General features: G+C 39.4%; 1 protein-coding gene across 1 annotated transcript in view; it reads right to left on the reverse strand.

Annotated features, from left to right (window-relative positions):
• The window catches only part of LOC120805289 (tetratricopeptide repeat protein 28-like), a 162,138-nt gene that overhangs the window by 145,406 nt on the left and 535 nt on the right, over positions 1-16,197 (reverse strand). Inside the window, exon 2 of the mRNA XM_040155400.1 lies at positions 13,425-13,724. Within this exon, the coding sequence (XP_040011334.1) occupies positions 13,425-13,724 (300 nt within the window). The remainder of the gene's footprint in view (positions 1-13,424; positions 13,725-16,197) is intronic.

Here is a 16,197-nt window from a genome sequence, read left to right on the forward strand (position 1 = left end):
TGCATGCAAAAGCAACTCTGATTCCACACTTGCTTTGCATGTGAATGGGTTCACAAAAATGGGCTTAAATCATCTAACAGACTTTGAAAAAAAGCATGATTGCGGGTTCCAGGAGGGCAGGGTCTGAGCCCCACCAAGATCATAGTGCATGGCTCGAGAGTGCGACCATTTTGGTCATACATGCTACAAAAATCTGCCAAGTTCAATTACACATTTTCATTGGTCGCACCAATATTCCTGACATTTAGCAGGTCTTTTTCTTGTTTGTGTATTTGTGTAGCATTATTTTTACTGATTGGCTCTGACTTATGGCTCTGGCTTATATTTTTATATTCTTCTTCACTGAAATGTGAATTGGGGGAAAAAATGCTGTGATGTGAAAATGTTATGAAAATGTTGGGATGTCAATCAAGGATGAGTGACATCACAACCTTAAAACATACTTGTAATTGAAAATGAAGAGAAATATTGATTGGTTTTTTCGTCAAGAAAAATGCTTCAATGCTTGTTACACCCGTCCCTGGCCCTGAAAGGCCCAGTCCAGATTTGACATCATCAGTGGAGGTAAAAAATGGTAAAAAGTTAAAAGGTTATCAAGACCAAAAAATATCCCTTTCACAAAGAATGGCTTGTCCAATTTCAGATATGATAAAAGGCCAACATTATGCATTGCATTTTGATTCAATACTGAATTCAGATTGCATAAAATACTGTCTAACCCCAACTCTAATTGGAATAGGCAGAATGCATGCTTTTTAAAAGAGATGCATTTGTGAAGAATGATAAAATTTAGGATTATAAAATTAATAACATTATGAAATTAAATAAAAGCCGCACTGAAAAATTTTGGGTACACCTAAATTATGAGCTGCTTCACCTAAATGAAAAAGTTAGGCGCATTACTGCAACCAATGTAAAAAAGTTAGTCTGGAGCACTGTGGATTTGCTACATTTCTCAAAGGCACTAACCCTAAAGACACACAATGAAGGGAGCAGAATAAAAGACACTTTTAAACATTTGCTGTGTGGAAGGAGGCTCCTGGTAGAGGAGAAAAAGACATAAGGTGGTTTGGGCCGCAAAGAAAGGAGAGTCAACATCACAATATACTGTAATGGTGGGGTAGAACAGCCAATTTTCCAACACACAATGCGTTACAGTCTTGTATGAGGCATTCAGTCATGTGACCAGGCAGGAGACCTCTCTCGCTCATGTTAAGCTGCAAAAGGCTTTTACTGTTGGGTAAGATCAGTAAAATTGCCTGGTCTGACTAATTCTCCTTGAACCAGTCTCATCATGACTCAGGGTGTAAACTAGATGGGGCAATGGGTTCATCATATATACATGTACAAATTTACAAGACTGTCCTGTAAAAACTGACCTCTAGCGACCGTAGTAATTATGACGGGAACAAAGAGGAAGCTGGGTGACGTAGTATAAAGAATGACAAAGTTCGTGTTAAGAGGAGGCTGGGGTGGATGGATGGGTCTACAAAACACAGGAGTTTCACCCAGGAGACTGCTGTTCATTTCCCGTGTGAAAAGAATAACCGACATTGTTTCTTTTATCCACAATCTCTTGATATCGAGCTCATTGAACACCTTGGAGATGGAATTCAGATGAAATATCCAATACCAGGCGAGCCAAGCACCACTGTTTGCACAGTCAGAGTCAGCACTTAGTGCCCCAACAAGGGAAGCTACAGGTGTCTTCGCCACAGTTTGTGCCAACTAGTATCAGGGCCAAATATGAGATAGTTCAATGTGTTTTATTTATTATTTATGTTTTTCATTTACGTTTATCTGGTCACTGGGTGTATATTTGATTGTCCAGCTCATTTGAGACAGAAACACACTCGAGTTCTACTGGAGACCTTGCTTGTGTGGTTTTTAAACACCTGACTGGAACAGCTCAGCCTCTGGTCAAATGCTGAGATTATACCCATAACTATGGAAGTCACGGATGTCAGCTTCACAAACATAAAGACACCACCTGCATTTCGTGGTTTTTTAGCCAACACATCTCCCCACCCATTTCCATTTTGCTACTGCTGTTGTTGTTGCTGGTATATTTCCCTGTAAAACTCATTAAGGAGAGAAAGAATTAGAGGCAAGTATCTGGATAAGACACAACAGGGCAGGCACTCAAACAGGTAATTGTAATAACCTGACACAAGTGAGTAATTTAGCTGCCTAAACATGGGCCCTGAGATCTAGAAGGAGCACTTGAGAACAAGGAATTATGCTGGAGGCCACTACACACCAAGACATTTAGACAGAAAAAGAAAATGCATCTTTTACTGGGCTGGATTTGAATATTACATGGTCCTGCTTACGGTCTCGTGAAAAAATATGAGAATATCACAGAAATTAACATAATATTGTGCATATTGCATTCTTTGTTCCAAACTGCCCTCCAAACCCCCATTATTCATGAGGAATCATCTATCATTAATCATATACAACATGCCAGTTAAGTCCGTAATTATAAAAAAAAATTGTGACCATGCAGCACTCACTTAATGGGCAAAATTAGGTCATACTTAAACTACAGCCTGATTACATTTCATGTTCTGCTTCCACATGAGTGACACTGATAAGTAGCACTTTGTTTTCTCCTGATTTATAAAGCGATTATTTCTGAATGAAACAGTGACACATTTTAAGTGACATATTATTGAACTAATGTGTTCTATCAATGTGCACTGACATTTTACACTAGTTTGTACTGTGATTTGCAAACTAATGTGGCCTGTTTCTATTTGTAATAATGAAGAAAGATGTCACTCATTTCACTTAAAGATACGGCATTGAGTTTTTTAACACTTATGATGCTGTAAAGAAATAGGTGGGTTTCCATCCAAATCTGGAACAAATTTTAACCTAATTTTGAGAAATTCGGAAAAAGAAAATGCTAATCAATGTAGGTTTCCATCCACTGTTGTTATGTGAATATTAGGAATTGGTTTGCCAAGATATACACCTGGTGGCACTTATTCTCCAGTTGGGTGCCATCAAAATGATTTGAGGAAGAGGATGAAACAAGATCACACAATTAAAAGAGCAACAAACGTCAAAAGGTGAAAACCAATGTAGAAAACAAGATGGAAATATGGCATTTATGTTTGTTTTATGCATTCATTTAAGGAATGCAACAGTCTCATTATCACCCCATGCAGATCTGATATCTGCCACTATTTTCAGTCTCTTCAGCGGAGCGGAAGCTTCAGTGAATGATTATGTAACATGCTTCATGTAGTATGTCATGTATGTCACGATTTTTTCGCTAAGTCTGTTTCCATTGCACTTTGTTTCATTTTGCTTTTGCTTTTTATACACCCAATATTCAACCTCAGACAAGCATAAAAACAATTATTGTGATATTTCAAGTTTTTTTCAAATTTCTGACATTTCCACTCAGGTTTTTTCGTTCGCAAATTGAGATTCCACGTAAAAACAGGTGGATGGAGACCCACCTAATGTTGTGAGGAGCATGCACATCGCACCAAATTGAGACCAGCATGTACATTAAAAAAACACATGCAAATCATGAGCATGGATTGATGTCCTAAGCATTTTTGCTAACTGGCTGATAATTGGTTTTCATTTCAACAGGTTTTGCATACGTATGCAAACACATTTTTAAGGCCATAAATATGCAACTTCCAGCAAAGTATCAGTGTTTCAAGGAGGGCCAGGATGACTATCAAACCATAACTGTCTGGAGCATAAGAATAACAATGGATGGTAGAGAAGCTGAATATGCTACATGAGTGATTCTGCTGTTGTCCATCAATCAAAAAACTACAAACTTTTTACAAGTTCAAGCCTACAGGGGTAAGTGAGTGATATTAACAAGATATAAATCCCTTCCCTTAAAGGATACACAGAATAAATGTACTTATTTCAGGCCACGTGAACTGTATAAAAGGAATTATGTAATCCCCATGTACGACACTGTAATTATAGATTTAGCAAAAATAACGTGAATATTCCTTTTGTGTTAGCCATATCCAAGTATTACATACAAAGCTAACTGGATGACAACAAAAAATGAAATACTTAGAACAGGAGATGAACAGAGACGTAGCTCAGAACAGGGTTTGCCACACAACCAAACTCAGGTCTTGACCCACTTTTTTCATTGAATAACTGATTTTCTCAACCTATTGCAATGCTTCTTTCGAAAAATGCTATTCAGACACCGGGAAATAAAATTAATGCCACCTTTATCCCTACCAGTTTACTTCTCAGGGAGAAACCAGAGCATATGACTCATTCAGGGAAGGAGGTTACATCATGATAAGGTGCCGTATGAACGAGTCGACAAGCTAAGAGAGGGACACTTCACACTAAGATGTAAGCACAGACCAAACCTTGCACCTCCTTAAAGAGGTGAGAGATATAACAACAGATCTGTGATATCATGTATCAGCAGAATAATTTCTCTTTATTTTAATCTATGTTCTAATATCTGTATGTATCCGACACAGCTGCTGGCACTGACACAAAAGAAATATGAGAGTGTACTAGTCACCTAAAGGTTAGAGGTGAAGATGGCAGAATCAGGAAGCAGATCAGAGTGGGAAAAAATAAGCTCTGCTATTCATCTTGCCATGCTTATGCAGTGTATACTAATGGGCTTCTTGCAGGTTTCTCTCAGCTCTACCCCATTTCCCAAATGGGAGTACTTCCTCCCTGCAGCAGATCCAGGCTAATGCTAATTCTGGAGACATCCAGGTCTGGGGCCCAAGCCTTGCCAAGCTCCCAGGTGGGAGGGGCCAGCACAATATGAGGCTGAAAGCAAGATGAACCCCTAGAAAAAAAAAAGAGCATCTGTATAACCAATGCAGTTACGTGCTAGGAGCATGGTGCAATTGTTTTCCTCATTTCCTCAGGCTTGTAAAGCTGATCCACTATCAGCAGCAGGCTGTTATGCCATGAGCATGGCAATGAGCTTGCTTTCTCTGGGCCTTTTGACATTTCTTGCCATGCAATAGCAAGCAAAAACCTATTAAGCTGGTAATCAAATGATGTATCCGGAGGGAAAAAGCATTCTGAGGGCACAGACATTCTTTCAAGATGATTGAAAGTTTCTTGTTGGAGGTGCTTACCTGGGCTTTGACATACTTTATTTCTTTGGGGACAAAGAGGCAGCTGTATTTAATTTTTTTAATAGCCTATCTGCAAAATGTCATTTCAAACCAAAGAAAGATTAATACAAAACTAACACACACTAAAAGTTCAGTACTAAATTAGATAGAAAAAATAGAGAGTGCACGCATCGAATTTAGATCCAGTATGTTTTTTGGGAGAACATAGTCTAAAATCACATATTTGTGTGGGATGGGCAGCGGGTGCTGATAGGCCTGACAGCTTATCATCAGGTTGACATCAGCTCCCAGCTCTGACTCATCCATGCCCCCAGGACAGTCTAGAGACAGACAGCTGTGTGGTCAGAGGGAGGTCATCGCCACACACATCTAACCACATTACATCATCTGACCCTGAAAACCTATTCTTTATGAACTGTGTAGGATCCAGCAAAGCATCAAGATACAGTATATAATGTACAGAGCTTTTGGTTAGTGTAAAAAAGAAAAGTTAGGCCAATTTTCATTTTTTTTATATGTGTGCGACTGGTGTTTCTTGAAAGCAGATTAAATTTTACTAAACACTACAATTTGGTGGGGCGCCTGGGTGGCAGAGAGGAAAACCACTTGGCCACCATCACAGCAACCCGGGTAAGCAGGATTTGAAGACTGCCATTCCAAAATTGTAACAAAAAAAATACTGAACACATCAATAGTATTGAGTTAGCAGACTGAAAATAGCAGCACAATTCTCGATATAAATTCCATCAGTTATATTAGAGGCATAATTTATGTGTCGTGCCTGAGCTGTATTACTCAGGCACAACACGCTATTCAACAGACACATTAGCAACACATTGTAGACAATGGTGATGTGAGCTGATTCTAACAGTATGTATTTGATGTTGATGCACTCAATTTTGAGGGAGTTATTAGAATGAAAGAAAGTGAGAGATTTTAAATGGAAATGGCATCCAACAAGTTCATAACAACACAGTAGCTCAACTAAATTTATGTTTGTATAGTACTCAATACTATCTTTTGGGATTCAAAACACTAATCAAATAGAGTAATTCAAAACAGAAGCCTCTTTCAATAGAATTTCATGTCCACAGTGAAGCAAATGTATCTAAAAGAGTTTGGTGCTTACCAAACAGACAAATGCACCACATTATTAGTTTAATCTCATCTGCGTAAAGAATGACATAGCTGCCAAGGAAGTGCTGTTGAAATCAAAACGGCAGACTCGTGTGTGTGTGTGTGTGTGTGTGTGTGTGTGTGTGTGTGTGTGTGTGTGTGTGTGTGTGTGTGTGTGTGGTCACTTTCCCTCCATCATGGCCCGTATATATGTGCCGCGCTGCTTAGCCACAACGGCCTTCTAAAGGAAAAAGACAGAATTTAACTGCTCTCGCTCATTTCACAGATTTTCCAGACAAATAATTTCAGGTTTGTGCCCGCTAGCGCCAACCCTCTGTCCGTACTGCTCTCTCTGGTCTATAATTACATGCCATTCATTTGATTTGTTCATTAGTTCAAGCCTCGGCTGGGTAAAGGCAAAACGGAACCCACTTATTAGTGGTTCATGACTCTACTCTCTCCATGGTGAGTGCTGGAGCTACGCTGGAAAACAGCAGCGCAGCAGTGGGAGAGGGGAAACTGGCGGGAAGACCTTTTTTTAACCCAGAGCACACATTTTCATGAAGAGAGACAGTTGGAAACGTACACTGTCATATCCGTAAAACCTCTTACTTAAAAACATTGCTGCAGTGTTCAGATGGCCAACAAACTCATGATCAACAAACACTGAGATTACAGATAACAAAAACTGAAGGCATGAACCAACTTTTAAGCAAATAGCATTTATTCCGTTTAGATCAGAGCTGCATTTTTTTTCCATAATGTGCAGTCTGGTGCTTTTCAGATTATTTAAACAAATCAAAGTTACTTTAATCTACTGAACATACAGTCGTATTATCATGCATAACAGCTGTATCAATACTCGAGGATATATAACTAGGACTGCATACTAGATCTTCTATGATCTTGTATAGTGTCAAAGATTTGTGTTAACTTTGGATAAGTTAATATATTCCTTTAAGTCACGCATCTTCCAATAAATCTATTAATTTTCCACTATGTGTTTGCCAATTATTTATATTTGCTAAATTTTATGGCTGTATTTGTGTTTTGCAACTCAAACGTTTTTCTGTTTTTTATGAATGGAGATCCTCTCAGCCTCATCACTCAATTTTAATTGTCTGAGCTCATCTGATAACTTCAGAAAGACATCAGTAATTACTTCTGACAACTACAATCATGAAATATGCCTTGTCTGTGTAGCAGAAACTTGTGAAGGATATGCAGTTGTAGATGAGCTCCAGTGCCCCATTTTTCACCATAACCCAATAATTTAAAAAGCACAAAAAGGCAAGAAACTATAGGCCCACATCAGAATTGAGAATTCTACGTAGTGAGCAACTCTCTCTGCACAATATCATAGTGAGCCTCTGCTTTTGGTATTCTCACGACTAACTAGAGGCATTCGTACTTTATAACTACAGTTAGGTATAAGTATTTTTCAGTGACACAATTTTTCGTAATTTTCTCTCTGTACACCACCACAATGGATCTGAGTAGAAAGTGTAGACGTCCAGCTTAAATTCAAGCGGTTTAACAAAAATATAGCATTAACCATTTAGGATTTACAGCCATTTTTATACATAGTCCCTTTTCCGAGGCTCAAAAGTAATTGGACAATTGACAATTGATCAGTTTCATGACTGTGGCTTGTTCCTTCATTATTTCATGAAAAATTAAGCAGATAAAAGGTCTGGAGTGGATTTCATGTGTTGAATTTGCACTTTGTAGCTGTTCATGGGAACTCTCAATATGCTGTCCAAAGAGCTGTCAATAAAAATGAAGGAGGCCATCATTAGGCTGAAAAAACAAAACAAACCTATCGGACAGATCGCAGAAACTTTAGGAAAAGCCAAATAAACAATTTGCTAAGCTCAGCTACACCAAAAGACCTGGAAGACCACGAAAGACAACTAAAGTGGATGATCGCAGAATTCTTTCCCTGAAGAAAAACCCTTCACAACATCTAACCAGGTCAAGAAAGCTCTTGAAGAGGTAGACAGATCATTTTCAAAGTCTACAATCAAGAGACGCCTTCATGAATGTAAATACAGAGGGTTTAGCAAAGAGGTGCAAACCACTGGTAACACTCAAGAACAGAAAGGCCAGACTACACTCTGCCAGAAAACATCTAAAAAAGCCTGCCCAGTTCTGGAACAAGATTCTCTGGACAGATCAAACCGAGATTAACTTGTACAAGAATGATGGGACGAGAAGAGTGTAGAGAAGGAAAGGAACTGCTCATGATCCAAAAGCATACCGCATCATCCGTCAAACATGGTGGACACAGTGTCATTCATGGGCATGTATGGCTGGCAATGGAACTGTGTCAGTTGTGTTTATTGATGATGTGGCTGCAGATAGAAGTAGCAGGATGAATTTTGAAGTGTATAGGGCTATACTATCTCCTCAGATTCAGCCAAATGTTGCATAAATGATAGAATGCTGTTTCAAAGTACAGATTGATAATGACCAAAACATACTGCGACAGCAACCCAAGAGCTTCTCATGAAATGGAATATTCTTCAATAGCCAAGTCAGTCAGCTGACCTCAGCCCAACTGAGCGTGTTTTTCACTTAGTGAAGACAAAACTGAGGGCAGAAAGACCCACAGACAAGCAGCAAATGAAGGTGGATGCAGTAAAGGCCTGGCAAGCATCTCAAGGGAAGAAACTCGGCATTTGGTGACGTCCATGGGTTCCAGACTTCAGTCATTGACTCCAAAAGATTTTCATCTATCAAAAATAATCCTGATAATTATTTTAGTTTGTCAAATTACTTTTGATCCTCTGAAAATTAGGGACAATGTATAGAAATGGCTGCAATTGCTAAACGGTTAACGTGGTATTTTTGTAAAACACCTTGAATTAAAGCTGAAAGTCTACACTTCAATCATATCGTAATGGCTTCGTTTCAAATCTATTGTGGTGGTATACAGAAGCAAAATTACAAAAATTCTGTCATTTTTCAAATACTTATGTACCTAACTGTATTTATTCATAACTACAGGCAGGTATGGAGGTTGATGTCAGCTACATTCAGTTCTTTCAAATCAAACCAGATCATGCTAATCATAAATATTCATCAAGGGATATTATAAATATTCTTTGATGCATAGAATGGCCCAATATACATATAGAGTTCAGAATTCTGCATTTATTTTCTAAAGAAATAGTCAAGGGATCACCAAAGTCAATAAGATTCCTCCTCTGAAGACCATGAATGTCTGTACCCCATTTCATGGCAATCCATCTCATAGTTGATGAGATATTTCAGCCAGGATCAAAGTGGTGGACCTACAGACAGACTGACAAAGCCATCCATAGAGGAATGTTGACAGTTTTAGTACTGCAATGTTATTTCAGCTAAAACAATTTAAAATAACACAAACACTAAATTACGATATTACAAATTATAGTATAACTCAGTGTTATACTTCATTAGAACAAACAGGCCACCTAATACATGTTCTCTTCTCTACAAACAGATACACAGTTATTTTTATTCTACTTACTGTGGCTTCACTGTGAAGTTTTCAGTTCATTATTCAGCATGTATCAGAATAATAGGACATGTCACCAAAATGTTGAGATAAATATTTCAGATGGTGCGAATGAAAGCATTAAGAAAGGTACAAGAGCTATAACGACTCTCCACGTGAGATCAAAAGACAGGTTCTTTATTCTTTGCACACACGGAGATCAGATGAAAGCTGGTTTAACGGACTGTCATACCAACAGGGGAGCATTACAACCCAGTGACTTTCATCCACATGAAAAGCAAAGCGCTGCTGAGAGTGGCAAAGGATGAGGTCTTCAAGTCACCCACACAAATCATTTCGTCTTCGTTCCGGGCACATTGACAGCAAAAGCCAGTGTCATCACCCAGCTCTGCAGGAAAAAAAAGCTTTATACCTCTTAAGGGTGTCAGCATCCACTCCTTACACAATTATTGGATATGCTGCTGCTGTAATTAAAGTCCTCTTTCACCACTCCACACACCATGACCTTTTCCAAGGCAAACACTCATTGTCTCAGTTAAACCCAAGGCCCTCCACTGGGATGTAAATGGACATTTTAATGTTCATGAAAAAGAAAAATTTAATTGCATGCACAGAAAAAAAAATGTACAGGCCCATCTGAGAAACAAGCCTTGATGGGTTTTACCCATCATTATGAGTGGTTGTCAGTGGCAACTTTGGCAATTAAAAATTGAGGCGACAGAATACCCTTGATAGGCACCATCATAACCTACAATCAGAAGATATGCAAATGATAGAGATGTTTCCCCTGACACTTCAGTGCCAGTTGTCTTTTGGTTCCCTGGGAACTCTCCTGTCAGCGCTCGAGCAGAAGAATGGGAGTGATAGCAGAAAGGGCTGTTTGTTTAACATGTCACTGAAACAGCCATGTTAAGAGGGAGGGACCAGATGGAAGAGCAGAATAGACAGGGAATCCATCTAGAAGGGAATTGTCCTCTCAATCACTTGTATAGACCTAAAGAACAGTTGCGGCGCAACACAGAATAACAAAATACTCACCACAAATAGATGCTGAAATGTTTTCCATCTTACGTACAGTAAATGGCATAGACATGCCTATCAAAAAGTGTTAGCTAAAGTTTAGGAGTTTTCTAGAGTATCAATCCTTTTGTACTTAAAAATGAATCATGCACATGAAAGCTTGATTATACACCACACATTTTCTCTCAATTTCCCTTCCACACTGGCTAATAGAGACAAAATGTGAACAGACACACAGAAGTGTGGCCCCTTTTCTATGAAATGACACCCTATTTTGTTCTCATTTAAACCTTTTATATTCAGTAAGAGGGTGGGGTACAAAGGGCCTAAAGCTGTCTTGGGTCATTAAACCACACATTTTCTTTCTTCTTTCAGAATGTGTTTTCTGGCACTTACAGCAGGGAAATCTGACAGATTAGACAGGGGGTTCCTTCACAGGCTGGCTGTGGGCTTCGGGAGGGTGGGCTGCTGGTGCTTGGGGCAGCAAAACCATGCCTGTCACCGTTTGACGGGCCAGTCCAGAAGTGCAGTCATAGGGTGTTATGACTGATGATATTATGCACTCACACGATCTGAATGCCAGTACTCTCCTGTGATTTAATCCCTATTCCTCCATCAAACATCCAGGCATAGCAGATGGACTGTACAACGCCACACCTTTCTTTCCCCAAGGCCAATGCATTGAGTGTCAAGAACACTATTACTCATCAGTTCTTTGAGGCAGCACTAACTGCATACAGGAATTGTAATACATATCACTATTCATTCATATTCACTATACAAAAGGGATATGAAAATACAAAATTATCTCATTAGAAGACCAGAGTTTAGACCAGAGTTGGGTTATATGTGATTTTCTTCCTGATATAACTGAGGAAAAAAAAACTGGAAGATGGATTTGTTGTGACCTTGGCCTCGCCCTGTACATTTATCAAGTAGAAAACCCACCTCCCACAAAATTCTCCTTGGTGGGGGTGTCAATATATGTTTAAGCACATTTCTACCATAGAGATGAAGACCAGTCATGATGAACTTTAAGCTTTCCCTGAACCCAGTGAATGTAAAAAAAGAAGCATCTTGGATTATTAAATTGCTTGAATGTCTTTTTGTCCTGCACAGAGAAAACACTTGTAAAGTCCCTCTTGTTTGACAAGACTGACCCCCAGTGGTGATTCAAGAAACCTAATTTAAAACATGAGCATGCAACCCTCTGTATAATTGCCAATATCACAGACATATTAATCCCTTTGTCTCACGTTACCAAGTAAAACACAAGGGTGAGGCTATACACTGACAACAAGTCTGCTAACACAAACTGCGGCATGAGAGTAAAAGCTGTCAGGCAGTAAATCCTGGAATAAGCAGAGATTACGCCAACCATCCCCCAGTCAGACCATAAAGACTTCATTGTACTTGGATAGCATATAAAAAGGAGAAAGGAGAATGATTTTGGCAGGGATTTTCAGTTACAGTTTAGCCTCCCTGGCCTCAAAAGGTTATGAAATCTCTCCCAAATGAACAAGATGTACTCTATGTTACTGCTCAGATGCTACAGAATGAGAGGTGATGACATGGAGTGGAGACTGTTGTTGTGGAATTGAAATATCAAATGATTAATGATTAATGAATTACTGAAAAACATCTAGAACCACTGCTGGACAGCAACTGTACATTCATAACAAGATAAACAAGAAAAACTATAGAAAACAATAGGAGCTGGCAGGACTACATTTGTGAACGGTATTCATCTATAAGAGTTTTACTATTCTTTTACTATTGAAAAGCCCATATACTATGGGACAATGCAGCAAGCACACAGCATTATCTATGTAATAAAAAGTGACTGTCTCAGTTCTCACTGCAATGACACATTACAGAGGAGGAAACCTACCTTAGCATCCGAAGATACATGACCTCACATCAAAGAAGAGGTGGCCACTGATGCATCATTGGTAGCGACAAATTATCATCAATACCACTCTACCACATTATCATCAATCTCTCTCTTAAAGCACAAAAGCATCCCTCCATGCTAAATCATGAAATCAATGCATTTCTATCACTGAGAGGAATTGGTCTCCTAGAGATCTCTGTGGCTGAGTAATGTGAAATCTATTGCAGGTTGATCCACACAGCCTGGACAAGATCAAAGACAAGTCCCAAGAAAAATGTATTGATCAGCAGCCACGAGAATGCAACTGAGGAGTGAAAAGTAGAATTTGAAACACTTTGAATTGAAGATAAAGCATCTATTTGTAAGGAAAAAAAACAATGGTACAAAATAATCTCTAGTACAACAACAATCATACAACTACAGTACTACCTCATTACCTAATGTACCGACAAAATGTCACTTTTGTAAGCAACACTTTTCCAAAAATCCTTTTTTATTAAACATACTTGAAATTCCTTACATTTAAAAAACAGCAGATCCCCATTTCAATCTGTGCAACTACATTCTGATAATTAAAGCTGAAATTGGCAACGATATGGACATTAGAGCAACCAAATCTGATTTGTTTTAGATTTACAATCCTTGGTAATGACACTCTATTGGTGCACTTGAGAAAAGTCAATCATTTATTTAAAAAGACAAAATGCATGAAAAACTCAGAACTCCTCCCTTCTTCCTTTCTTATGTTGTTGCATTGTTGCAACAAAAGATCTACACTTACCTTGGGCCACTTGCGATTGAGCTCACAAGCTTTTTCAGCATCATCCAGAGCAGCTTGGTGTTGTCCCAGTTTGAGAAGAGCTGCTGAACGGTTACTATAGAGGATGCAGTTCTGTGGGTCGGCTTGCAGGGCATCACTGTACAAACGAACGGCCGCCTGAAAGTCGCCACGCTGACACGCCTCGTTGCTCTGCTGCACTTTCTCCATGAACTCTGCTTTGCTGAGCCCATACCTGGCCCCATCGTCTCCGGCAACACACCGGATAGGTCTGCCCACTGTCCGAGAACCAAAGATCGAAAACTGGAGAAACGGACAGAGGGGAGTGAAAGAGCTATAATCAGTGTGACTGAAAAATGTTTGACAGTTAAGTGTCAACTGTCAGAGTGCCTTTATTTTATACCAAACTGCTCTACTAGAGACACACATTGGCCAGTGGTACCTGATTATACAGTTGTTAGAACATGCAGCTGAAGTGTGAAGGAATTTTCATGTATAAATGTGATGGGTTTTTCTGAAACAGCGTATGACAATTATGTAAGACAAATAATAGAAACATATATATTGTGGTCCAATGTGACGACTGAGATCAATAAACCTTTTTCACAGCAGACATTTTGACTTGTCATAGCAGGCAAAGCACGGCTGTACTTAATAACATTAATAATGGCTGAATTCCATTAAGTGCCACCAGTGTCAGGATCCTGGTATTGTGCATGCTAGCTCAGTGATATGGCTTTCTGGGAGACTAAGCCATTGTTATCTGTCCCGCCTGTAATTTTTCTGCTGTGACAAGTCAGTGTCAATGTCTGCTGTAAAAGAAATATCCATAAGAACCAGGGAGGATAGGATCCATATACGTGTATGAATTTAATTTGGCTCAAATCAAAATTTAATAATTTATAGATTAGCACACTGAGACACAGCATATAAAGTCCACTCCAAATCCCACTCTACAATATTAGAAAAAATAGTAATATAAAACTAAATGAACAATCAATTTATCTTTAGGGGTATACTCTGTCATGACTATAGATTCAAAAGAGGTTTCCAAAAATAATCCATGTTGAATTATTGTAGACAAAAGGCTGTCTGATTCTCTTTTTTTCCGGAGAATAGGATTCTAGTGAGATTGCTGATTTTGCTCATGTAGTATGGTTTAACTGACCTTTGTGTACGTAGGAGAGCTTCATCACAGTTTAAAATAGGGTCGGTCTTTGGCAATTAAGGTTTTATCTTTCACATCCTATTAGTTCAAAATTAAGCCTGTATTTATTATGATGTTCACAGTCATTTACTTGTTATTCTTTTATACAGACGTTTAGACACACAACAGTAGCGTAAAGTTCAGCCGACTAAAGACATCTTGATTACACTGATAAATCTCCTACCAGGACAGGATAATACCTGCTATAGAGCAAAGGCCAGCAGCATTAATGTGGGAGTGAATCTATTATTGTTCCCATTCATATTCAACTTGTTACACTCCTGAACCCACTGGCAGGCAAACCATGAGAGTGTAAACCAATTATCATATTGATTCAGGTCCTACTGTAGCTGCATCCAACCAATAAAGTCTGATTGATTAAGTGGGTGAGTGCCGTATCCATTTAACATGGACGGTTTGCTGAGTATTAGTGAATCATGAAATCCATCTCGGGTTGCATGTTTTTTGGCCCAGCTTCCATTATACCTCTTTCTCACCACACCTCCTCGGACTGAATTCTGGGATAGGGCAGGCTTGGTAATTACTTCCAGAGGCCCAGGGAGTAGGAGCAGCAGACATGAGGGCTTTGGGTATCAAGCTGATTCAACATCAAGTTACAGTGCCGTACTAATCAGTTGCTTTATAGCACCCTTTGACCTTCAACTTTTCCACCTTTACTATTTCTTCTCTTCGTGATAATCATCAAATTATCTTTTCAATCACAGGACAGCAATATGGAAAGGATTGACTTCCTGCTTTACTTGGGCTGGACTTTTAAGTGTCCAGTGTTTTATATCGTGCCTCTAAAAGCCAATTCAACCCCTGTACACGAGGAAAGATCCATTATGCTGCAGAATCACCAAGAGTTTAAGTAAACCAGTGGGGTATGTGCACAAGGGTTTTAAAACAAGCACCAGCTGCTGGGTTTGTTGCTGGTAGTGCCATGAGAGGCAACCCACCTCTCAGAAATACACAAACAGACTGAGGGGGTGCAGTCCACACCACACCTGACAGCACTGTCATGCATACTGACACTCAGTGTCTCACAGAAATGTCAGGAAAAGCATCTATTATAGATTAGTGCTTCCACGGCCCAAGAGCATGTAGGTTTACCCTTCACACAAACACTCAACCAGCTGATTTCAGCTGGTTAGCAGGACCGCAGAGACGAGAACTAATCTCAGGGACTTTACACAAAGGTCCTATCTGTGTTGTCTCGTGCTACACAGTACTGGGGTCTGCCTACAGTATGTGGGCAGCACTGGGCAGGAAGGGTGGAGAGTGACAGATAATGAAAGCCTAGACCAATACAGAGGACACCCTACCAACTTAAACAGAAGGAGAGGGGGAGAGAGAGGGAGATTAATTCAGAACTCCGGAGGCAAATTGACTCCGAGCCGCTCATATTTACAGTTTTGCTGGGGAATGATGTGGATTGACTCACTCAACACACGCAAACATACTGCCACTGTAGGAGTTTGGCAGTGCGCGCCTCCCTGTTCATGCAATAACAAAACGAGTGTGGTTGGAGTTTACAGCCTATTTTGTAATCTGTATGATCTTCCGCTG

The sequence above is a fragment of the Xiphias gladius genome, chromosome 19, assembly GCF_016859285.1.
Source record: "Xiphias gladius isolate SHS-SW01 ecotype Sanya breed wild chromosome 19, ASM1685928v1, whole genome shotgun sequence".
Lineage (NCBI taxonomy): Eukaryota > Metazoa > Chordata > Actinopteri > Istiophoriformes > Xiphiidae > Xiphias > Xiphias gladius.